Source organism: Calliopsis andreniformis, unplaced genomic scaffold (assembly GCF_051401765.1).
Source record: "Calliopsis andreniformis isolate RMS-2024a unplaced genomic scaffold, iyCalAndr_principal scaffold0022, whole genome shotgun sequence".
NCBI lineage: Eukaryota > Metazoa > Arthropoda > Insecta > Hymenoptera > Andrenidae > Calliopsis > Calliopsis andreniformis.
The window spans coordinates 4,514,593-4,535,019 of NW_027480432.1; the positions used below are offsets into that span (position 1 = coordinate 4,514,593).

The window sequence follows — 20,427 nt, forward strand, 5'->3', positions numbered from 1 at the left end:
CATTACAAGAATGGTGGATGTAAGTAAAGAAGGAAATAGTACTTTTCTGCTGCTCGGAACTAGTTAAACAATTGATCGGATTGTACAGTAAATAAGTTAACAAATGATAATATTTCCTCGTAAAGCATATCGGTTCCATTGAAATCTAATACGCCCGCATGCGTATTAATTACTTCTTTTCGCGACTCGATCGAAATACATTATCCGACGGGAGAGCACTCTTTGGGCTCCAGAGGAAAGAAAAGTTGTTGTAATGGCTGCCGTGTCATGAAATGAAGGTACCGAGCCAGCTTTGTGCTTGCACGATGGAGGATAACTCCAGTTCTACATCTCAAAATCATAATGGACAGTTATCCAGTGGTGCGAACGTTTCGTTGACGAACAATAAACATCAGGGCAGTGACAACGGTAGTAATGGCGATGCCAAGGATCAAATACCACAATACTCTATGCCTGGCATTCTACACTTTATTCAGCATGAATGGGCTCGTTTCGAGCTCGAACGATCGCAATGGGAACTCGATAGAGCAGAATTTCAGGTATAGCTTATTTATTTTGCGAACTTCTTCAACGTATTTACTTGCGCTTCCTGAAGGTACTCGCTCATTGTCACTTCACCTGTCATGTGACAGAAACATTGTAAAAACACTACTAGCTTGAAGATACGGAAAATATGAAATAGCGTAATGTAATTCACATGGACATGTTCAATCAGACAATTACTGTAACTTAAATTAATATTTATCTCATGGCTGTATTTCTTTACTTTGTGTCCGTTAAAGCTTTGTGGAGTAAATGTCACCTTGTTATTTTAAAAGTTGTTATGCCGTAATTGAAACATATACTAACATACAGTTATGTACACAGTCTATATCATTTGTATGGTGACAAAGACTGTAATTTTTTATTAAACTATGTATATATGGAAATTTATAAGACTTTCTTTTTTGTTTTATTATATTTGTATAAAAAATATAGAATAATAAATTATTACTTTTTTTTGTTAAGATAATTATAAAATTTATGTATATGTAAAAAGTATAATAATGTGTATTTGTAGGCTAGGATAGCTTTTTTACAAGGTGAAAGGAAAGGTCAAGAAAAATTAAAAAATGATTTAGTAAGAAGAATAAAGATGTTAGAATATGCACTTAAGCAAGAACGGTAAGGGTTCCTTCAATTAAAATTATGAATAAGACATCAAGCTTAGCTATAACAATATGTATACATATTTGATAATTGTGCAATCTTCTGATCACTTTTACAGAGCAAGGTATCACAAGTTAAAATATGGTACTGATTTGGTAATTCAAGGAGATATGAAACCTCCTGTGTATGAAGAAGGTAGTAGTACTTGTGCAAATTCAGAAGAGGAAGGAGGTGGTGATGGGGAAGCTCCATTTACTTCTGTTAGCAACATCAGTTGGAGAAGAGGTCGCCAGATTTTGAGACAGTAAGTAAAAGATGATATTCATTCATGTTTCTTATATACAATGAATAATTTTATTCTTGCTAGTAACTTATTTACATTTCATCTTTTAGATACTTACAAGAAATTGGTTACACTGATACTATAATAGATGTACGGTCGAACAGAGTGAAATCTCTACTTGGCTTGAACAATAACACGGACTCAGAAGATATGAATACTCCTGCACTGAATGGGAATGAACCATCGAAGAAAGAAGCAAAACCTTTTGAATACTCAGGGGTCGGGTTCACAAAATGGCTTGTTTGTGTTTATTTATTTTTTCGCATAATTTCAGTATACAACGGGAACTTATATAAATAAGATCTATTTAGTATACAATACTATTAAATATGAACACCTTGTGGTAACAATGCTTTATTTTTCATGTTAGAAGCGGCAAGAATCTTTTGTACCGGAAGCAATAATATTAGATACGGAAGCAGCTGTTATGGCAAATTTTGAGTTTCTGGCTCATACAGATATGGATATGGAAGAAGAAGAAGGAGACGTCGAGGACGATACTTTTGATACAAATATGGATCCCAAGCCAAATAAGGTACTTAATTTTTCCTTTTTTTTAACATTACTGTATAATAAATTTTATTACACGTTTTTTTAAATGATTTTACTTTCAGACATCTATGCTCTTACCGGATGATGTTGATGCAGAAGCAGAAGAAGTATTAAATGAATTAAATCTTCTCACAGCAATTGAAGAGTCACCGCCAGGTTCCATTCATTTAGAAATGGATTCAACTGAATGGAGTTAGTATTAACCTCATCTAAGATTTCATTGAAGAATTTAAATTATATGAGTATTGCAATATTATTGAAAATTGTTTATTTGTAATGATAAGTTGCATCGATTGCTATTACCACTATTTAGGGATCTACAGTTTTACAAATTTTCAGATGCATTACATAGAGGATTACAGCAAGATCCTAGACATCCAAACAAAGAAGGTGATTCCACATTGGAGTTGGGTGAATTAGAACAATTGTGTGTGAACAATGAAGCAGAAACATCATATGATGTAAGTTACGTTATAAATTGTAAATCTATTTAACAATTGTAACAAAGTAATTGTAACAAATTGTAACAAAACTATGTAACAAATACATCTTAAATGACATGTCTGTTATTCATTTGTCTAGATGGAGGCCACGATGAAGGAAACCTTCAGGAAAACATGGAATGCAAAATATACATTACGATCTCATTTCGATGCCGTTCGAGCTCTCGTCTTCCATCCCACTGAAGCTCTTCTCATAACTGCAAGCGATGATCATACGCTGAAACTATGGAATCTTCATAAGACCCTACCAGCCAAAAAGTAAATTAAATATTCAAAAAATTAGAAGTACTGTTTTTTAGGATCAACGTTAAAAAATAATTCTTGTATTTTATTTACTTTGTTTCAGATCAGCTTCATTAGACGTAGAACCAATATGCACGTACAGATCGCATACTGGTCCTGTACTATGTTTAGCTATGTCTAGTACAGGGAATCAATGCTTCAGTGGTGGTTTAGACGGCATGATTTATTGTTGGACAATTCTATCACCTAACTTAGATCCCTATAACTCATACGAACCAAGTGTCCTTTGTCAAGTATTAAAAGGACATACAGATGCAGTTTGGGGTTTAAGTATGTATCAATCGCAATTATTGTCGATTAGTGCTGATGGAACTGTAAAATTATGGAGTCCGCAAAATAAATCATCTCCGCTATTGCGCACATATGTCTCTGAACAAGGTACATTTCTAATTGCGTAAAATATTTTGAAGGAAAGTAAAGATGTTGCACACGGTGAAATTTAACATAAACGCTTTCTCCTGATTTTCTCGTAGATGGCATACCAACTTCAGTAGATTTCGTAAGATATGAGCCACGTAAGTTAGTTGTAGCTTACGAAGGGGCTTGCGTGGTATTTGATACCGAAACTGGTGAAAGTGTAGCACGTCTTGAGGCCAATGAAACAAAGGGCGTGAACCGTGTTGTGACACACCCGACATTGCCGCTTGTTGTCGCGGCCCACGAAGATCGACACATTCGTTTTTATGATCATCGATCAGCTACTCTTGCTCATGCCATGGTTGCTCACTTGGATGCAGTTACTAGTCTCGCTGTAGATCCCCATGGTTTATATCTACTTTCAGGAAGTGAGTAATCAAATATGACGTAAACGTGCATATCATCGATATCTCAGTTATTACAAGTCATTGAACTATTAATATGCTTTCAGGTCACGATTGCAGTATAAGATTATGGAACATGGATAATAAGACTTGTGTTCAAGAAATAACAGCACATCGTAAGAAGTTTGACGAAAGTATTTTAGATGTAGCATTTCATCCAACGCGACCTTTTATAGCGAGCGCAGGAGCCGACGCTCTTGCCAAAGTATATGTGTGAGATGTAAATTAAGTACTATACATTTCTACTATCAAACATACATCAGGTGGAACAGATTTTGTACTCATTCTTTCTACATAGTTTTACCCTGTACGTGTTACACTTCCAATTTCGTTGTAACCTGTAACGTTCTACCTTCGAAATACCATTTTAGAGAAATCAAATTGGGACGTATAGATATTCATGTTTAAAAACAAATGAAGATTTGCACATAACCCTTGTCCGCGACAAGTTATCGAAACAAGTAATTTCAAATATAAATGCTGCTTATTGACGGAATCTTCATTAAGTAGCTACATTATTTGGGATAGCGGAAGGGGTCTGACTTGTAGAATATTAGTCGATATAGTTCCGATACCTAGACAAAGAAAATACCCCTACCCAGAATCCAGGAAGCACACTGCCGCAGTAGCATAATATTTATCCCTATGTTAACTATTTATTACCAATATTACAGTTACTGTTGCACAGCTACTGGAGATTAATACGTACTATGTGAGGATAAAATTGTCCTAAATAAAATGCATCAATTAGTCTCCCATTATATAATTTTCATGCTACCTTATATATACCTATCAAGGTTGGCATATAGTAACAACAGAAAAAGCAGCAACAATACAATAAAATAATAATAAAATAATAATCATAAGTTAATTATAACATAAGAGACATAATATTAATAACAGTAAATTATAACTGTGTGTTTCTCTGTAATATATTGTATTTAAAAATAGATGAATTGTGTAACGTACTATACTTAACATGTTTTTATTAAAATTTAATTCCATTTTTATTATTTTCTTTCTTTCTTTTTTTTTTTCAAAAAAAAATTCTAATTATAAGGGTATATATAACAAACTTAAAATTTTAACAGTGAAAATACATTCGTAAATAAAAATATCATCCATTACGTTCTGTGAACAGAAATGATTGCGTTCTTTTAAGATAAATCCGTTATGTAACAAGATTAAGCAATAAAACATTGTTCCTGTTAGAAAGCAAAATGTATAAAAAGATGTGTTAACATAGTATAATTACAAAAAGATATACATAATATCAAAGTTTTAGGAGTACTTTGCCGATATTTTTTCGAGTTTCTTTCATGTTCTAACTTTTATTTAAATATTTGCATCATCATGTGCGTGTATATGTGTGTAACGCCCTTTAACTGTCCAATCAAAACGCAGCAAGCACTATCATTCAGGTTAAAGGCTTTTACAAACTATTATCACGTTGGATCAGCTGAGCAGGCATTTTGAGTGCGTCTGTCGTAAAGTTCTCGTGACTAAAATTCTAAGGTTCTAAAATACAGTTATAAAAAAAAAGAGAGAAAAATACATTAAAATAAAATGTATAGCTTTTTATAGCTCGAAATGCAATTCTATTTTAGAAGTTCTTACAATTTGTTGATTAGATTTTAATTCATGTTCAATTCATAATCGTCTTGCATTATAATCAGTGTATGTAAGATTTTTCTATATCTATTTATATGTTATCAATGATAAGTTTTATCTCTGAAACACTAATTAGGTGCAACTTAAATCCTCTTATGCATTTTAATAGGTTATGTGATTATGTTGCTTGAAGTGTGTCCGAGTTTCTTTCCCATAAATATCAAGGAGAAATACAGGCGTCGATATTGTTTGTGAATTAAGGATGGAACGAAATGGCGCGAGAGAAATGGAAGAACGAATGTGTATAAGGGATACTGGAAAAACATTAAAAAAGTATGGTAGTACAGCAAAACATATTACAAGAACTGAGAACTTAGTGAAACATACTGTATCAGCAACTGATACGCTTCAAGGAATTGCTCTAAAATATGGAGTTACAGTATGAATCCATTATTTTATTCTACACATTGCTAGTTGACAACTAAGGAAATAGGTGATAAAAGTCGCTATAATATATGTTCCTATATGTTTCTTTTATTTTCCATTTTTACAGACTGAACAGATAAGAAGGGTAAATAGATTATGGGCCTCTGATAGTCTATTTTTAAGGGAACATTTGCTTATTCCAATTAGCTCAGAAAGTCCTTTGACATTATCTGTTGATAGTACCAATGAAACTGATCATAGTACAGTTCAAAGTGTAAGCATGTTTCTAAATAAACCTTTGTTTTATTGAATCATTAATTTGTTTTATATAAAGTTGAAATATGCTTTTAGGTTTCTAGTCCATCTTCAATAGCATCATCCATAGATGATGATAGTTCAGTGAATGATTTTTTAGCTAAAATGGATTCTTCTATAGCTAATGCTAAGAGGGAAGTCAAACGTACTCAGGGGAATAGTGAGTAAGTTGCTCACTAGTAATTAATGTATGTGTAATATAATCACTTTTATTCATCTTAATGTGAGTTTACTAATAATTTGTACTTCAGATTTTGCACTGAAGATAACAGTATGTACGTACAACGACATAGAGCATCTTCTAAGTTACGTAATTCATTTCCAATGACTTCAAGTGCACATACAATCTCATCTACTTCAGAGCCATTAAGACCATCATCTTCTAGTGATATGCATAACTTTCCAACTGCTGTAGTTATGACTCAGGGTAGAAAAGTGAAGACATCATTGCAAAGACTTCAGCAACAACAAGATGAAATATTCCAGTTGTAGCAACTAAACTTAATTGGACTATAATATATTCAGAATTGACAGTGTCATTAAAGAGCTTGTGGATAAAATATACTGGATACTGAGTAACATATTGGAAATAATAGGAGATTATTTTATATTTAAAATTGGTTGATCCAGTACTAATGTAAGTTATACTCATTCTTCCTTATAAATTTTCTGCAATAATTTGAATTATCTCTCTTTCTTTTTCTCTTTCTCTCTCTCTCTCTCTCTTTCTCTCTCTGACTGAAGATTCTTGCAAACAATAACACTGACCATTTGTATTCTTGTAGTTTCAATACTATCAACAATGGATCAACTAGCTCTCATATTGTCCAAGCATATTTTTGAAATATTTTCAATATTTCTTAGTGGACCATATGTGCCTTTAACTCAAATCTATTCTGCAATAATTCTGTTATGGTTCTTTTAAGATTTTTTCACTATTTATGAAAATTTCTATATAATCTTTGGAAATTAAATTTTGTTTGATACTTTCATGGACAATAATATAGAAGTTCATGTACTTAGGATTTTTTTTTCTTAGAATTTATTTCAGCTGTTTCCTTAGTGACTATAATACGAAAAACCTTCGTGCGATAGTACATATAAAAACTACGATTTAGTGTAATATTATATAGTATGATATTTTCGTTTGTCTTCCCAGTAAAGTGCTATCAATATAATATATTTTCTCCTTAGGATATTAAACGTTAAGTAGATAAAGTAAATGCAGCTTGGATAATGAATCACTTGTTCCATTTGCTTCTTTGAAAAACTTAAATTCTTCCAACAACTTCTCACGAACAACAAATGCATTCTAACAAATGATTATTGCAATGCCAGTACTCAATGATCATTTACAATTTCATGATAAACGATTTTGTAATGCAATATTAACAATTTTAATTGTAGAATTTAATATGAAAAAAACTACGAGTATCTGAACATCATTTTTACATATTGCACAAATTATTTTAATACAAATAATATTGATAAAATATTTACGAAAGTAATTTTTGTAAAACGAAATACCTTGTTCTTGAATTTACTCAACTCTTTAAATTTCTGTAAAAGTTAGTTTCATAAAAATGGTGGTTGAATTCTTAAAAATAGATAGTGAATTTACATTCAATAATTTCAATTGTTTGTAATTACATTTGAAGCTATATAAACTTACTGTTAATGCAATGAATAAAGATTTTATCGAAGAAGAAATGGTACCTGTTAGTGTTGTCTATATTTAATATTTTTTCATTGTTATATGTTTAATGTTATTTACTGATAATATTTATGATCTATTTCATTATTGTTCTATTTCTTATGTTATAGATATATACATATATATGTAAAAAGAGGCAGTTACAAGAAACATGTAATACGGTCTAAGTTATTTTTTCACTTTGTTATGGATTCATAACAATTAATTCATGTTACTTTTAATGCTGTGCATTAATAATTAACTGTAAATATTTTAGAAAGGAAATGTTTTATGTACATGCTGTAGTTTATTACTTGTATTTTAGTGTAAATTAGTAACTGTTGAGTATGTAAGGTGTACACAATTTTTATATACTTTAGCATATGTATAACTTTAAGGAGTATTCAAACTGTTATGTACACATGTAAAATAAATATTAATTGTTGATAAAATCATCTATATCTAAACATGCAATAAAGAATATTCAAAATCTAATTGAATCTACTGAAAATAATTAACTTATGAGTAAGGGATTTGATCTATTAAGCACCTTTTTTTAGGTACAAATTAAGTGATTAAAATTGATGTTAAAATCTTAAAATATAAAGTTTTTGATTTATTTCCTACAGTTTCATTTTATATCAAATAAAATATCTACTTTGCTATTTGTTATTCTGATTGGGGGTGTTATGAATTGTCCACAATCACATTTCAATTCATTTACAAAGTTAAATGAACCTATACGGTTGTTGCAATGGGGACAGTGCAGTCTACCCTTTGTCCAAGATTCCTGTAACAAATGCATATTGCCTTATATGGGTTCTACAATATTGATATGTCTTATTTTCATTGAAATAACATTTATTCTTTATATAGTACTGCATATTTTGATTGCTACCATACAATTATATAAGTATTCAACAAAATATAACTTTACTTGATTTATAATACATTCGATCCATTCGGGAATGTTATCTGCAGGTAGATACGAACAAGATTCTAAATCATGTACTCCACACCCTACATCCATAAGACTCTTTTTTATTTCACCGTGAGAAGTTAATAGCCACGTTGATACCTCATTGAAGAGATCCTTTCTACAATGTTTACACTTTACTTCCATTACCTACGATATTTTATAAAACATTTATGATAAATATCTTGAAAAAATATTTACGGAATAATTGTGTACGAAATTTTGAAGGTTATAAACATGCGAGAAAACTCTAAAGTTAAATACGTTCATTTCACAAGATTAATATACATACATAAAATACGAAACATGTAAAGATTAACACAAAAGTATTATCGACATTACTATATATGTATATGAGATTTTACCCACTCTTTCTATGTTAATTATTACAACTATAGCAAGCGTATGACGTGATTATCTATTATGAGCAATGTATCGCGAAATAAAACGTATTAAATAACATGTGCATGACTTGAATTTTATATATGTATTTATTATATAAATTGAAAATAAAATGTATAATTTTATGTAATACAATAAAAGATTAACATATTACAGCTCTTTATGTACTTTGAAATATAACATAGAACTTAAATTATACCGAAGTTTCTATGTTAACTTTCACATAAAAATTTAAATTATTACAATTAATAATTACAAAAAATAGGTAATATTTGAAGAAAAGAACTATACAATAAATTATAAATAATGAAATATGTTCATGAAAAATAAGGTCATAAGATTACTTTAATTATATCTACCTTAATTTTTGTATAGTGTAATATAATATACATTAAGTTACTTAGTCTTCACCCGCTGGAATGGCATCCTCTAATCTTTTAATAAACTTCACACGTAGTTCATTTACATTATCATTTTTAAGTTGATCTTGTACAAACCAACAAGCAATCTCCATTTGTACCATTTCACAAGCTCCTCTTAACACTCCAATTAATATATTGCAATATTTTAGATTTAAACAATGATCTGGCAGCTCTACAAACTCTGTCAATGGATTGGCTTCGAAACACAAAGAGAACTCATCACCAGCTGCACTCCAGTTTGTGATCGTGGGTGTTATACCCAAAAATATTTTAAAGCCAGTCTGTATCTTTTCTGCTGTGTCTCGAAAGTCGTAACACCGACCAGACCCAGTTCGTGCAAGAAAATCCTCTATCAAGCGTATGCCCATGTTGTAGCCCATCCTTTCCAATTGTTTGTTTACATCCTCTACATTTTCGTAATCTTTTAGCAATTGAGCCACCAATGCACCATAGGTCAGTGTAAATAATTCGGAATTCTGAAAGTCATAATTCTATTTAGATTCTAATCGTACACCATAAATCCTTTCGCAATGAAACTGTTGACATAAATACACTTCGTGTTAACCTTAATTGCAGTTTAATATGCATTTGGTGATATTTGTTCTGAGTAGTACAGTATGAATGAATAATGAATATAATCATTTTATAAACATTAACAGCTTATTAATCGTATACTTACAACTTTTTTCGAATCAAGTTTCGTGCCTGCCCGTGACATTTTTACGTGTGCTTTCTTTACCGTTCGAAAATGACACTATCGTGTATTTCCGACCTCGTCGATAACTTTATTTCATTTGGAAAGATTGTTTCGATTTATAATTACGTCATTTTAGACGTATATTTCTATATTTAAAGATATAATCCATTGACATATGTCAGGTCATAATTGTACTTACATATACATATATATGTAAAATTGTTTATAATAAAAAAATCAAGATTCAATGTTCAGTAAGGTTTATATAAACATTCTTTATTATAAAATTCAACAGTTTATAATATCAACGTACAAACAATTAATAAGGGTTTTTTTAAAAGATAGAAAACCCTTTATTTCAATTGTGCAGTATAAGGTACAAATTATTTACTTAAATACTTGTTTATAATTATACAGTTTGTATATAAACTTTATATGTCTGTTTATAGTTTATGTTAAAACTGAAAACTCAACAGAGGACGGAGTCCTTGAACTGATCTTTGGGCAGTCATATGAAATATACATGTTAGTGTTTTTTTTTTTTTTGAGTCATTTTTTTAGAAGTCTCCCATAGCTGCTATGATATTGGATAATGCTGTCCTTGCATCACTTTTTTCAAACACGCTTAAAACTTCCATTGCCCTTTGTGAATGTCTTTTTTGCAACTGTTTTGATAATTCAATTCCAGGTCCTTTTGTAACCATATTGTGAACCTGTACAGTAAATTGTTTAAATTATATTCTATTTAAAAAAAAAATTACTTTTATTATAAATAACAGTTAATATATCTACCTTAGTGTAATCTACATTGTTTACAGATTCTAAACCTTTATCAATTTCTGTTAGAATTGAAGGATCATGTTCAATATGAAACATAACTGGTGCAGAACATAGACTAAAGGGTACAATCTGATCTTTGGCAATAAATGGACCTAAATCCAAACAAGCTTGCCAAGCTAATGCTAAATGTTTCCCAAAGTTATAGCCTTGTTCTTGTATTTCATTACTATGCCCAGCTAATTTTAATGTGCCTTTGCAAGACTTTCCAAGTAAGGAGCCAGCACTCAACACATTCCTTAGAGTCCACTCTTTCACTGCATAATCTGTACGATCTTCAGGTGGTACAGAAGGCAAAGGATTATTTTGACTATCTCTACGTCCTATAAATTCTGCTTCTGTCAAATCTCGTATAGCACTTGACATTAATTCTACAATCTAAATAGAATTATGATAGAACGGTTAATCCACACAGTTAAAATCTATATATACTGATATATAGTGTTTATACGTACATCTTGATTACGTAGATTTGCTAATTCCACGCAAGAATTGGCTAATAAATAATCTCCACTTAATAATGCAATTTTGTTACCAACATTCATATCATTTAATTCTGAGGTCTCTAAGTGTGCATCAGCTCCTATGTTTATTAAACCTTTATGAACAAGATGACTGGTCCTTATCATTTCAGTAACTTCCGCCAATGCTCGCTGACTAAATAACAAATTCATTTACAAATTTTATTTTTCTGTACATGTTTTATGTAATTTATATTCATACCTATGCAACACCCCAGCTGCTTTATCTTCTTCTATATCATCTACATTTAAATGACCAGCAGCTTTTGATATCAACAATACTATAAGACCCCATGCTTGCATATTATTGCGTCCATTATAAATAACACTCCTGCAATAAGCAAAAACAACAAAACTCAGTATACAAAGGTTGAAGTACTTCTAAGCACAAAGAAGATGCATCAGTGAAATACTTACTTGGCTGTTTTCAACAGAGGGTGATTAGATCCTACTAATTTTCTCAAATGTAATGCCACATTTGCTATTTCATCACTTAGAAGCCATCGTAGGCTCAAAAATGATGTAGGATATCCAACAATCTTCTCTGCCTCTGAAACAGCTCTGTTCCAATCTGGCTTTTGATTTCCCGCGAGTTTCGCCTCCACTTTGTTGAACTCGTACAAACGAAATTTATTTTCCGCGGACGTGTACACATTTCTGCATTCTTTGTAGTGCACATTGTATTCGCTACAGAGAACCGACCTTGGCAGACATCCGTTTCTCAGCAAGGTAGAAACAATTTTGCTCGTAGACATTTTTCTACTGAACGCACCTGTGGAATTCGTTTTCTCTCAACATTAACATCGGTCACGCATTCAACAGGTATAACGGACATGATTGACGTTTCAAAACTTTCACTTTTGACCTTATTCTTGCTCTCAACTTATGTGATCCAACCTCACTAACAAAATTATTTATTTGCAGATCGTAAGACTATTCTCGCGAAGTTACATATGTACTTCACCATATACTAATGTGCCTTTTTACGTAATTAATTTTAAATTCAGTCACCAAAGTATATGGTAATTCACGTGCATTTTTTTGTTTTTTAATTAAAGGCATGTAAGGCTACATCAGCTACATCGGTAACCTGAAAAGCGGTTGCAAAGATAATTTGTCGGTATTTATCTGCATTGTGCGCATTCCTATGAAGTTTAAGCTCGTGCACAATTGCTATTTATAGGCAAAAGTTATTGTGAAGTTTTGAAAATTAAGTTTCCCAACTGGTTTATAAATATCAATTGATAGCGTAATTTTTGTTGGTATCGGTGTATTTCCAAGATTGAGTAAAGCAAGGGACCTAGTCGAAATAATCTGTAAATTTGAAAGATTTTGTAGTTTATTCATTTTAATGTACCATTTTTAACATTTTATCTCAAGCTGCCCAAGCATTTTTCTTCACAATAGTTGAATAATATTAAACAAAGGTCTTTGAACCAGCATTGAGTAGAATAATAAAATATGGAATAATTTCGTTATATGAAAGCTAGTTTTCATGTCGATGAAATTTATCGCGTTGTGAATTGCCTTTCAAATATTTGTGCGGGAATTTCAAATTTCATTTCTTATTTTTATTCGGTCCTCAACTGCCTAACAAATATTAAAATTTATCAAAAGATTATTCAAGGTATTAAACTACGTATATCTGTGTAAAATTTATACGAGTATTATTTATTATAAAAAAGTATTACAAACGTTAAGTAAGATCGAATAATTTTAATAAAAATAATCCTCTGGAGGCAAATGTAGGGTAGTTGACATATGAATACACGTGACTGAGATTTGCAATAGTCTATGTATAGCATTGCAAATTACATTTATATTTTGAAGTACAGTATGTAGTGCGGATGGATGAGTTAAGTGTGCCCGTACAATGATCCAATAACCTAATTTGTGAATTTATCGTTTTTGTATAATCCTTTGTGAATAATTATTTCTATGATGTTAAGCATTATTTTATGCCGCCGTCTTCCACAAGTTGGACAGAATGAAAGGAAATTTTGGATTAAGTCGTTTACAACAGGCTCCCATAGATCTCGAAGACAGATAAATTATTCTGACGGAGGTTTCTTTCACATTTCAACGCGAAATCCCAAATTTTCAGCTGTTGGAGTTAGGGTAATATTTCTATTTCATGTAGTCTTTCATAATTTGTAGAATATTGTAAATTTTTATTAACAATTTTTAAAAACAACGAAACTAAACGTTTACTAGCTTTTCATATTTCTGTCATTATTTTAGTATATATTTTTATGTTACGAAAATAATAACGATGATATTGAAGTAATGAATACTTATTGACACAGATATTACAATAAATGTTTAAGCAACAATAGTTAAATAGCCATTATATATCAAGATATTTGTTGCTTCTACAGATATAACATATACATAATGGGTAGAACATCAAGAAAACGTCGTCAAAAGAAGAAGTTATGTGTTAAAGAAATAGCAGAAAATGAAGAAGAAAATCTGATGCGTCTAAAATCTTGGTTATTAACAAATAATTGCTTGTCAATTCGTAATTTAGTTCCATCAAACTTTTCTATTACGGGTAGAGGTTTGAAAACATTACAAAATATTAAACCCAATGATACAATAATCCAAATTCCATATACAATGTTAATAACATCATCTACCATATCTCAAAGCAATATTAAAGTTATATTTTCAAAAAATGAATATTATAATGCTCAGTGTATATTATCAGTGTTTCTTATATATGAATCACATTTAGGAAGCATGTCAAAATGGTATCATTACATTAATACTCTTCCTAGAACTTTAACAAACCCAGATTTTTGCACACAGAAAGAAAAGAATCTCTTACCAACATTTATCTTGGATTTTATGTATGAATTTCATAAAATACAAAAAGACTACCAATTCATAATTAGATCTATGAATGCTTTGAATTTAAATGTAAAGTGCCCTCACTGTAATGTACATTTTAACAAAATAATTACATTTGAAAGATATAAATGGGCATATTACATTGTTAATACAAGATCTGTCTATATAGATACATATCATATAGAAAAAAATCGAGGTATATTTATTAATGTTAAGCATCCTAATAATATAGCTTTAGCTCCTTTTTTAGATTTGTTTAATCATGATATTCATGCCACCATACATGCATCAGTGGTTACTGACAAAAGTGGTAATAAATTTTATGAAATTACTACATTAAATTCTTTTAATGCAGGATCACAAGTTTTTATCAATTATGGTGCACATAATAGCCTTAAATTATATGTTCACTATGGGTTTTTCATACAGAATAATCCATTAGATGAAATTTATTTTGATATTAATGATATACAAACTTGTTTTAACATTCCAAAATTTAAATTAGATTTTATTGTGGATAATAATTTACAAAAAGATATGGCATTTACAAGAGAAGGCTTAAATTATAATGCAAAGGCAACATTATTTATATTAAATACAAACTTACAAAAAGAACAGTGGTGTACAAAAATATATGGGGATTCCCTTTCTATGGAAGATATATTCAACACATATAATGCAGCAAAAAAAATTTTAAACTTAAAAAAGAGTGAAATGACAAATTATCTTAGAAATATGAAAAGCCTTGAACATTATACTCAGTGTTATTTAATTGCAATAAATCTTGTGGAAGAGTATGTTACAATATTAAATGAATCCTATAATAATATGTGTATAGTTCATTAATTTTTAAGAATATATATAATTAAAAAAACAGTAATCATTTGTAACACACATATAAAAAAATGTTTGTACTATTGTAATAAAAAACTATTAATTGTTGATCAAATTTTGTTTAATTCTCATTATTTAAATGCAAATATTTAAAGCATTAACAGAATTATGTTATGCTATCAATAAAGAATACTCATTTTTATATGAATTACTTATGTAATTGTTATTAAAATTTATAGAAATATCAATATTCTGAAAAAATATTTTTACAGTGTTGCAGTGGAAATGTCATTGATCGTGCACAGAAGAAAAAAAGCTTACTACAATCAAAATCTATTGTGCCTCCCATTAAGATTCCATCAATACTTTCTGGATTTATTGGAGGAAAATGGGGTCAACCAAAAAGAGATTGCTTTCATCCTGGTGTAACCAGTCTAAGTCGGGAATCGATTGATATAAAAGACAGAGAACCAGTTAATAGCTCAGATATGATCAAAGCAATGCTTAGGTACATTTGGCCAAAAGTAAGTTATATCAAACGATTAATTTATATTATAATATTTCGTATTTATTATGTTTATTTTCAGGATGATGTAGAAATAAGAAAAAGGGTCAAAATAGCTGTTGGTTTACTCATAGGTGCCAAAGTTTTGAATGTCGGCGTCCCTTTTATTTTCAAATATGCAGTAGATACTCTTAATGCTCAAAGTATAGCAGCTGGAAGCAGCGCAGTTCTAAGTGTAGGGACTGCACCGGAAACGGCTGCAACACTAGCAACATCCTTACTTATTGGATGTATGTATAGTGCAATCTTTTGCAAGCATTTCTTATACATGAATCATTAACAATAACTTATATTTTGTTTTAATAATTACAGATGGTATAGCACGTGCTGGTGCAGCTGGTTTTAGCGAATTACGAAATGCAGTGTTTGCGAAAGTTGCGCAACATTCTATTCGAAAAATAGCCAAGAACGTTTTTTTACATTTACACAATTTGGATATGGCTTTTCATCTGTCTAGACAAACTGGAGCATTGTCTAAAGTAAGATAAATTTTGTACATTTTGTTATTGCTACTTATAATTATTGTATTTGAATTTTTTTATAGATGATAGACAGAGGAAGTCGTGGCATAAATTTTGTGTTAAACGCCATGGTATTTAATATTATACCCACTGTTTTCGAGTTGGGTCTAGTCAGCACAATATTGTATCTAAAATGCGGTGGGGAATATGCATCCATCGCACTTGGTTGTGTTGGGATTTATGCTATATTTACACTAGCTGTCACGCAGTGGCGAACGAAATTCAGAATTTTTATGAACCAAGCAGAAAATGAAGCAGGAAACAAAGCAATAGACTCGCTTATTAATTATGAAACTGTAAAGGTAAGGTAAATATTTATTGTCTGTTGTTAAAATCATTTATGATTCAGTGTTGCACTTTTTTTCTTAGTACTTCAATAATGAAAAATTTGAGGCGGAAAGGTACGACGAGTCATTGAAAAAATATGAAGCTGCGTCGCTTAAAACGAGTACAAGTTTGGCGATGTTAAACTTCGGACAGAATGCTATATTTAGTGCTGCCTTAAGTTTAATAATGGTATTAGCATCAAAGGATATTATGCAAGGTAAAGTAATCTTTGTTATATTTAAAATACGTGTTAATATTAAATGATAAGTAATTTTAATATTAATTTGAAATGAAATGAATTTAGGTACTATGACAGTTGGAGACTTAGTAATGGTTAATGCACTTCTATTCCAATTGTCAGTTCCTTTGGGATTTTTGGGTTCAGTATATCGCGAAGTTCGACAAGCTTTTATCGACATGCAAACTATGTTTACGTTAATGACAATGGACACAGCTATTAAGGTATTTCTACTTTGTCTTAACATTGTTAAACGTTTGTTAATACAATACTGATTATTTTTTTATGTATTTGAATAGACTAAAGAGAATGCAGTGTACTTCAACATAACACCAAAGAATTCAAACATTGAGTTCAAAAATGTTAATTTTCAATATGTTGAAGGCAAACCTATTTTTAAAGATATCAGTTTTACCATTCCATGTGGAAAAAAGATTGCCATTGTTGGAGGATCTGGTTGTGGGTAAGACACTAATGTGATATATACTATTAAGTAAAAGTAGTATAATAATTATTACCACATATTTTCAGTAAAACGACGATAGTAAGATTATTATATCGATTCTTTGAACCACAATCCGGAGGTGTCTTTATTAGTGGATATAATGTTCAAGATATAGATTTAGATACTCTAAGAAAGTCGATTGCAATTGTACCACAGGTAAGTAGAGTAAACAATAAAAAACGAGCTTACAAAAATCTGTTTACTATAATAATTTTAACGAATGATTAGGACACTGTGCTCTTCCATGAAAGTATTTTCTACAATCTCCAGTATGGAAATTTGAGTAAATCGAAAGAAGAAGTTTATGAAGCCGCAAAAATGGCGAATATACATGACTCTATTCTGAAGTGGCCAAAAGGATACGATACACCTGTTGGCGAACGTGGTTTGAAATTAAGTGGCGGTGAAAAACAGCGAGTAGCAATTGCTAGAGCAATTTTAAAGAATAGTCCAATACTGATTTTCGATGAAGCCACATCATCTCTAGATTCTATTACAGAACACGTAAGTCTGCATTAATGCTGAAATAATATAAGAAAAATAATATTTATACAAGTAATATGTTTACAGAATATTCTTGAAGCATTACGTAGAGCGACTACAGGACGAACGTCGATCGTTATAGCGCATCGTTTGTCCACTGTTATGGATTCAGATGAAATTTTAGTATTAAACAATGGAACTTTAGTAGAAAGAGGAACACATGAGTGTTTGCTAGCTACATCAAATTCATTCTATAGTAAATTATGGAGAACCCAACACATAGGAATGCTTAAGTCTAAGCATGAAAATGATAATACTTGTGGAATTCCAGGAGCTTAGAACTATAAATCGTGTAATATACAGGTAATAAAATGTCTGTACAGTGTTGACATTCAGAATGTGTTATTAAGGAACAATGCATACATTTTAAACATGTTTAAATGAATTCATTTTCATTTATCTGAACAACTCCTTTCAACTATGAAATAATTGTTATATGTGATGTATTAATATGAAACACACTTGAATACAGGATTTTATTTCAAGGTTTTAGAAACGTAACATTAATTAAAATAGACTTTCTAATCTGAATGTAACAACAGTAATAAATATCAAAAATAATTTAAAGAATAATAATATATTTTAATGTGACATTATCAGAGTATATGTATTTAAGATTGTTTCATATTTGTATTATTTAAAACTTGTATTATAGTGATGCACGTGCAGTGCGCGTGTTTATTTATATGTGAATAAAATGTATATTATTAATATTTATGGAATTGTTCAGCTACTTTCCATTAATTTAAGTTTTTTACACTATTCCCACTTAGAATTGTCACGTTTGAATAAATAAAAACAAAATTTATTTCAATTTCTGTATATCTTGAAGGTGGATGTCGTATCGTTTTATTAATAAACGATATAGGTATGTATCGAGCGAGAATAAAATAAATTTAGAACATAATCTAACAATAACGTGAAAGCAATGAATTTCCTTAATATTTTATAACCATGGAATTTTTCTATCACCCTTGAAAAACAAAGTAAAATTATTCATTCTGGCTTATAAGCCGATGAAATACCTTATGAAATTGTTGCTATGTAATCATATGACACGCCTTGAACCAGTCTCAATGTCGGTATCAGTCGATGCAAATGGCAGAAGAAAATATGGTCTATAACGCAGTAAAGCCGGAAGAAAATCATCGTAACGATGACGGGAGTGACTGGGAAAACGAGGAAGATGAAAAAAATTGTAATGATGCTGGTAACGATACATTTCTTCACGAAAAACTTTATGACAATGTCCACACCCTCATTTTATTTAATGTTTGACAAAACTTGTGCACAGCCTACCATAAATTTTCTTCGATTAAAACACGTTTAAATGTGTATATCTGTTATCCTGTAAAATATTTACGTAAAAATGTTTTATTTACAGAATTCGAGGCATTAAACGCTCAGTTGGATCAACTGAATTCTGTTCTGGATAACCTTGAACAGAAGAATGATGACATACACGCAAAATTAATTGAATTGTTGCAATCAAATAGAGAGGCGAGAAGGCAGTTTCAAGAATGTCAGAATTTAGTGAAACCACAATTATAAAGTATCTTCTATGAAGGTACATAACCTAGTGTGCTTTTTATATACACGTTCGCTGCCGGACACGCGATATCGCGGGCTTTGTTGTTAAGGGTTTAGACATATTGTTTATGGTTAATATTGTATTGTTCCAGGTCATGGAATGTAAATATATTTATGAATATAACAGATAACAAGGTACTACATTTGTGTTATGTAGTACAATATAATGCATTGTTTTAATAGTTGAAGATTAAACATTCCTATTGAAGATAACACAATGGTACATAAAATTATACTTTGTCTTATGCTTTTGTAGCATAATATAGATAAAATATAAAAATGCATATGTACATATTTATATCATGTATGTAGATATGTGATTCTATGTAGTATTCTATACTGTTATTAATTTTATTATTCTACTATGTTGTTGTATCATCATATATATTGACAGAAGAGATTAAAACCTCTTTAAATATTTCTGAATCAAAATTTTGAATTAGAAACACATTAGGTTCATTGGATAATAAATGATCAAGAACTACTTGACCCCTTGTTCTGTTACCACTTAACTCAATATCAGCATGATATGATACTATATCGTTAGCAATTTCAGGTCTCAATAAAATCCCTGCTAAAATCGCGTCGCACATAATATAAGTAGGAAAACGCTTCTTTCGGATTTTCTTACAGCCGTTTTCAATATCATTCAGAAGTTGAACACAGGGCTTATTTATTTGGCCTAATGTATTTTCTCTCCATTCCTGCAAAGCAGAGAATTCAATTAATTTGTGTATAGTTGTTAAATGTTGCAATTATATTACATGTTATACTTACATGTGAAATACGAGATTTCAAACATGTTTCCCATGGTAATAACCATAGTGGCTTTTTATTATTATTGAAAACTATGTGCACACTTTCTGGATCAGTATAAAAG

At 30.5% G+C, this 20,427-nt stretch overlaps 9 protein-coding genes across 12 annotated transcripts; 5 read left to right on the forward strand and 4 right to left on the reverse strand.

Moving 5' to 3' along the window:
• Positions 1–46: 46 nt before the first annotated feature.
• On the forward strand, positions 47–4,644 carry Cka (Connector of kinase to AP-1). 2 transcript variants are annotated; one of them, XM_076390975.1, is made up of 11 exons: positions 47–539; positions 1,061–1,164; positions 1,268–1,453; positions 1,543–1,732; positions 1,863–2,027; positions 2,107–2,236; positions 2,384–2,505; positions 2,627–2,805; positions 2,894–3,228; positions 3,324–3,635; positions 3,719–4,644. In XM_076390975.1, exons 1-11 carry the CDS (start codon positions 273–275, stop codon positions 3,886–3,888), a joined length of 2,160 nt encoding a protein of 719 aa, XP_076247090.1. In that variant the 5' UTR covers positions 47–272; the 3' UTR covers positions 3,889–4,644. The 2 variants fall into 2 exon arrangements, with proteins under 2 accessions (XP_076247090.1, XP_076247091.1); XM_076390976.1 differs by having other exon boundaries at positions 48–539; positions 1,543–1,711.
• A 485-nt stretch (positions 4,645–5,129) lies between these two features.
• Red (LysM peptidoglycan-binding domain-containing protein red) lies at positions 5,130–6,683 on the forward strand. The gene is made up of 5 exons (XM_076390622.1): positions 5,130–5,348; positions 5,452–5,721; positions 5,836–5,982; positions 6,060–6,187; positions 6,275–6,683. The coding sequence occupies exons 2-5, from the start codon at positions 5,545–5,547 to the stop codon at positions 6,513–6,515; spliced, it is 693 nt and encodes a 230-aa protein (XP_076246737.1). The 5' UTR covers positions 5,130–5,348; positions 5,452–5,544; the 3' UTR covers positions 6,516–6,683.
• Positions 6,684–8,063: 1,380 nt separating this feature from the next.
• On the reverse strand, positions 8,064–9,591 carry LOC143187057 (E3 ubiquitin-protein ligase RNF180-like). 2 transcript variants are annotated; one of them, XM_076391005.1, is made up of 3 exons: positions 8,985–9,094; positions 8,654–8,842; positions 8,064–8,506 (listed from the first exon to the last, which is right to left on the reverse strand). In XM_076391005.1, exons 2-3 carry the CDS (start codon positions 8,837–8,839, stop codon positions 8,348–8,350), a joined length of 345 nt encoding a protein of 114 aa, XP_076247120.1. In that variant the 5' UTR covers positions 8,840–8,842; positions 8,985–9,094; the 3' UTR covers positions 8,064–8,347. The 2 variants fall into 2 exon arrangements, with proteins under 2 accessions (XP_076247120.1, XP_076247119.1); XM_076391004.1 differs by lacking the exon at positions 8,985–9,094 and adding an exon at positions 9,454–9,591 and having other exon boundaries at positions 8,071–8,506.
• Bet3 (blocked early in transport 3) lies at positions 9,495–10,323 on the reverse strand. The gene is made up of 2 exons (XM_076391003.1): positions 10,196–10,323; positions 9,495–9,992 (listed from the first exon to the last, which is right to left on the reverse strand). The coding sequence occupies exons 1-2, from the start codon at positions 10,232–10,234 to the stop codon at positions 9,495–9,497; spliced, it is 537 nt and encodes a 178-aa protein (XP_076247118.1). The 5' UTR covers positions 10,235–10,323.
• Positions 10,324–10,463: 140 nt separating this feature from the next.
• Pdss2 (Decaprenyl diphosphate synthase subunit 2) lies at positions 10,464–19,017 on the reverse strand. Of its 2 annotated transcripts, XM_076390997.1 has the most exons (6): positions 18,983–19,017; positions 11,989–12,343; positions 11,774–11,902; positions 11,506–11,707; positions 11,006–11,428; positions 10,464–10,926 (listed from the first exon to the last, which is right to left on the reverse strand). In XM_076390997.1, exons 2-6 carry the CDS (start codon positions 12,324–12,326, stop codon positions 10,771–10,773), a joined length of 1,248 nt encoding a protein of 415 aa, XP_076247112.1. In that variant the 5' UTR covers positions 12,327–12,343; positions 18,983–19,017; the 3' UTR covers positions 10,464–10,770. The 2 variants fall into 2 exon arrangements, with proteins under 2 accessions (XP_076247112.1, XP_076247111.1); XM_076390996.1 differs by lacking the exon at positions 18,983–19,017 and having other exon boundaries at positions 11,989–12,664.
• Positions 13,433–18,649, forward strand: LOC143187049 (iron-sulfur clusters transporter ABCB7, mitochondrial-like). The gene is made up of 11 exons (XM_076390992.1): positions 13,433–13,689; positions 15,531–15,782; positions 15,846–16,053; positions 16,136–16,302; positions 16,368–16,646; positions 16,714–16,888; positions 16,976–17,133; positions 17,209–17,372; positions 17,441–17,570; positions 17,643–17,918; positions 17,985–18,649. The coding sequence occupies exons 1-11, from the start codon at positions 13,510–13,512 to the stop codon at positions 18,234–18,236; spliced, it is 2,241 nt and encodes a 746-aa protein (XP_076247107.1). The 5' UTR covers positions 13,433–13,509; the 3' UTR covers positions 18,237–18,649.
• LOC143187236 (SET domain-containing protein 4-like) lies at positions 13,966–15,478 on the forward strand. The gene is made up of 3 exons (XM_076391328.1): positions 13,966–15,218; positions 15,279–15,343; positions 15,414–15,478. The coding sequence occupies exons 1-3, from the start codon at positions 13,966–13,968 to the stop codon at positions 15,476–15,478; spliced, it is 1,383 nt and encodes a 460-aa protein (XP_076247443.1).
• Positions 18,899–19,954, forward strand: LOC143187058 (uncharacterized). The gene is made up of 3 exons (XM_076391006.1): positions 18,899–19,167; positions 19,342–19,524; positions 19,640–19,954. The coding sequence occupies exons 1-2, from the start codon at positions 19,050–19,052 to the stop codon at positions 19,506–19,508; spliced, it is 285 nt and encodes a 94-aa protein (XP_076247121.1). The 5' UTR covers positions 18,899–19,049; the 3' UTR covers positions 19,509–19,524; positions 19,640–19,954.
• LOC143186664 (uncharacterized) lies at positions 19,910–20,275 on the reverse strand. Its single transcript, XM_076390372.1, has one exon. The coding sequence runs from the start codon at positions 20,138–20,140 to the stop codon at positions 19,910–19,912; it is 231 nt and encodes a 76-aa protein (XP_076246487.1). The 5' UTR covers positions 20,141–20,275.
• Between the last annotated feature and the right edge of the window lie 152 nt (positions 20,276–20,427).

What these genes read in the sequence shown, in the direction of transcription:
- Cka (XM_076390975.1), top strand. Translation starts at nt 273, where the DNA reads ATGAAGGTACCGAGCCAGCTTTGTGCTTGCACGATGGAGGATAACTCC. An exon ending in TCGATAGAGCAGAATTTCAG is followed by an intron (nt 540 to 1,060) that starts GTATAGCTTATT and finishes GTGTATTTGTAG; the next exon opens with GCTAGGATAGCTTTTTTACA. An exon ending in AATGGATTCAACTGAATGGA is followed by an intron (nt 2,237 to 2,383) that starts GTTAGTATTAAC and finishes ACAAATTTTCAG; the next exon opens with ATGCATTACATAGAGGATTA.
- Red (XM_076390622.1), top strand. Translation starts at nt 5,545, where the DNA reads ATGGAACGAAATGGCGCGAGAGAAATGGAAGAACGAATGTGTATAAGG. An exon ending in CTCTAAAATATGGAGTTACA is followed by an intron (nt 5,722 to 5,835) that starts GTATGAATCCAT and finishes CCATTTTTACAG; the next exon opens with ACTGAACAGATAAGAAGGGT. An exon ending in ATCATAGTACAGTTCAAAGT is followed by an intron (nt 5,983 to 6,059) that starts GTAAGCATGTTT and finishes ATATGCTTTTAG; the next exon opens with GTTTCTAGTCCATCTTCAAT.
- LOC143187057 (XM_076391004.1), bottom strand. Translation starts at nt 9,486, where the DNA reads ATGTATATTATATTACACTATACAAAAATTAAG. An exon ending in TACACTATACAAAAATTAAG is followed by an intron (nt 8,843 to 9,453) that starts GTAGATATAATT and finishes AAAATATCGTAG; the next exon opens with GTAATGGAAGTAAAGTGTAA. An exon ending in TCGAATGTATTATAAATCAA is followed by an intron (nt 8,507 to 8,653) that starts GTAAAGTTATAT and finishes CATTTGTTACAG; the next exon opens with GAATCTTGGACAAAGGGTAG.
- Bet3 (XM_076391003.1), bottom strand. Translation starts at nt 10,234, where the DNA reads ATGTCACGGGCAGGCACGAAACTTGATTCGAAAAAAGTT. An exon ending in AACTTGATTCGAAAAAAGTT is followed by an intron (nt 9,993 to 10,195) that starts GTAAGTATACGA and finishes TATGACTTTCAG; the next exon opens with AATTCCGAATTATTTACACT.
- Pdss2 (XM_076390997.1), bottom strand. Translation starts at nt 12,326, where the DNA reads ATGTCTACGAGCAAAATTGTTTCTACCTTGCTGAGAAACGGATGTCTG. An exon ending in CAAATCTACGTAATCAAGAT is followed by an intron (nt 11,429 to 11,505) that starts GTACGTATAAAC and finishes AATTCTATTTAG; the next exon opens with ATTGTAGAATTAATGTCAAG. An exon ending in ACAATGTAGATTACACTAAG is followed by an intron (nt 10,927 to 11,005) that starts GTAGATATATTA and finishes TTTACTGTACAG; the next exon opens with GTTCACAATATGGTTACAAA.
- LOC143187049 (XM_076390992.1), top strand. Translation starts at nt 13,510, where the DNA reads ATGATGTTAAGCATTATTTTATGCCGCCGTCTTCCACAAGTTGGACAG. An exon ending in TTAGGTACATTTGGCCAAAA is followed by an intron (nt 15,783 to 15,845) that starts GTAAGTTATATC and finishes GTTTATTTTCAG; the next exon opens with GATGATGTAGAAATAAGAAA. An exon ending in ATCAAAGGATATTATGCAAG is followed by an intron (nt 16,889 to 16,975) that starts GTAAAGTAATCT and finishes AAATGAATTTAG; the next exon opens with GTACTATGACAGTTGGAGAC.
- LOC143187236 (XM_076391328.1), top strand. Translation starts at nt 13,966, where the DNA reads ATGGGTAGAACATCAAGAAAACGTCGTCAAAAGAAGAAGTTATGTGTT. An exon ending in GCAATAAATCTTGTGGAAGA is followed by an intron (nt 15,219 to 15,278) that starts GTATGTTACAAT and finishes TTAATTTTTAAG; the next exon opens with AATATATATAATTAAAAAAA. An exon ending in AAAAAAATGTTTGTACTATT is followed by an intron (nt 15,344 to 15,413) that starts GTAATAAAAAAC and finishes AAATATTTAAAG; the next exon opens with CATTAACAGAATTATGTTAT.
- LOC143187058 (XM_076391006.1), top strand. Translation starts at nt 19,050, where the DNA reads ATGCAAATGGCAGAAGAAAATATGGTCTATAACGCAGTAAAGCCGGAA. An exon ending in AAAAAATTGTAATGATGCTG is followed by an intron (nt 19,168 to 19,341) that starts GTAACGATACAT and finishes TTTTATTTACAG; the next exon opens with AATTCGAGGCATTAAACGCT.
- LOC143186664 (XM_076390372.1), bottom strand. Translation starts at nt 20,140, where the DNA reads ATGTGCGACGCGATTTTAGCAGGGATTTTATTGAGACCTGAAATTGCT.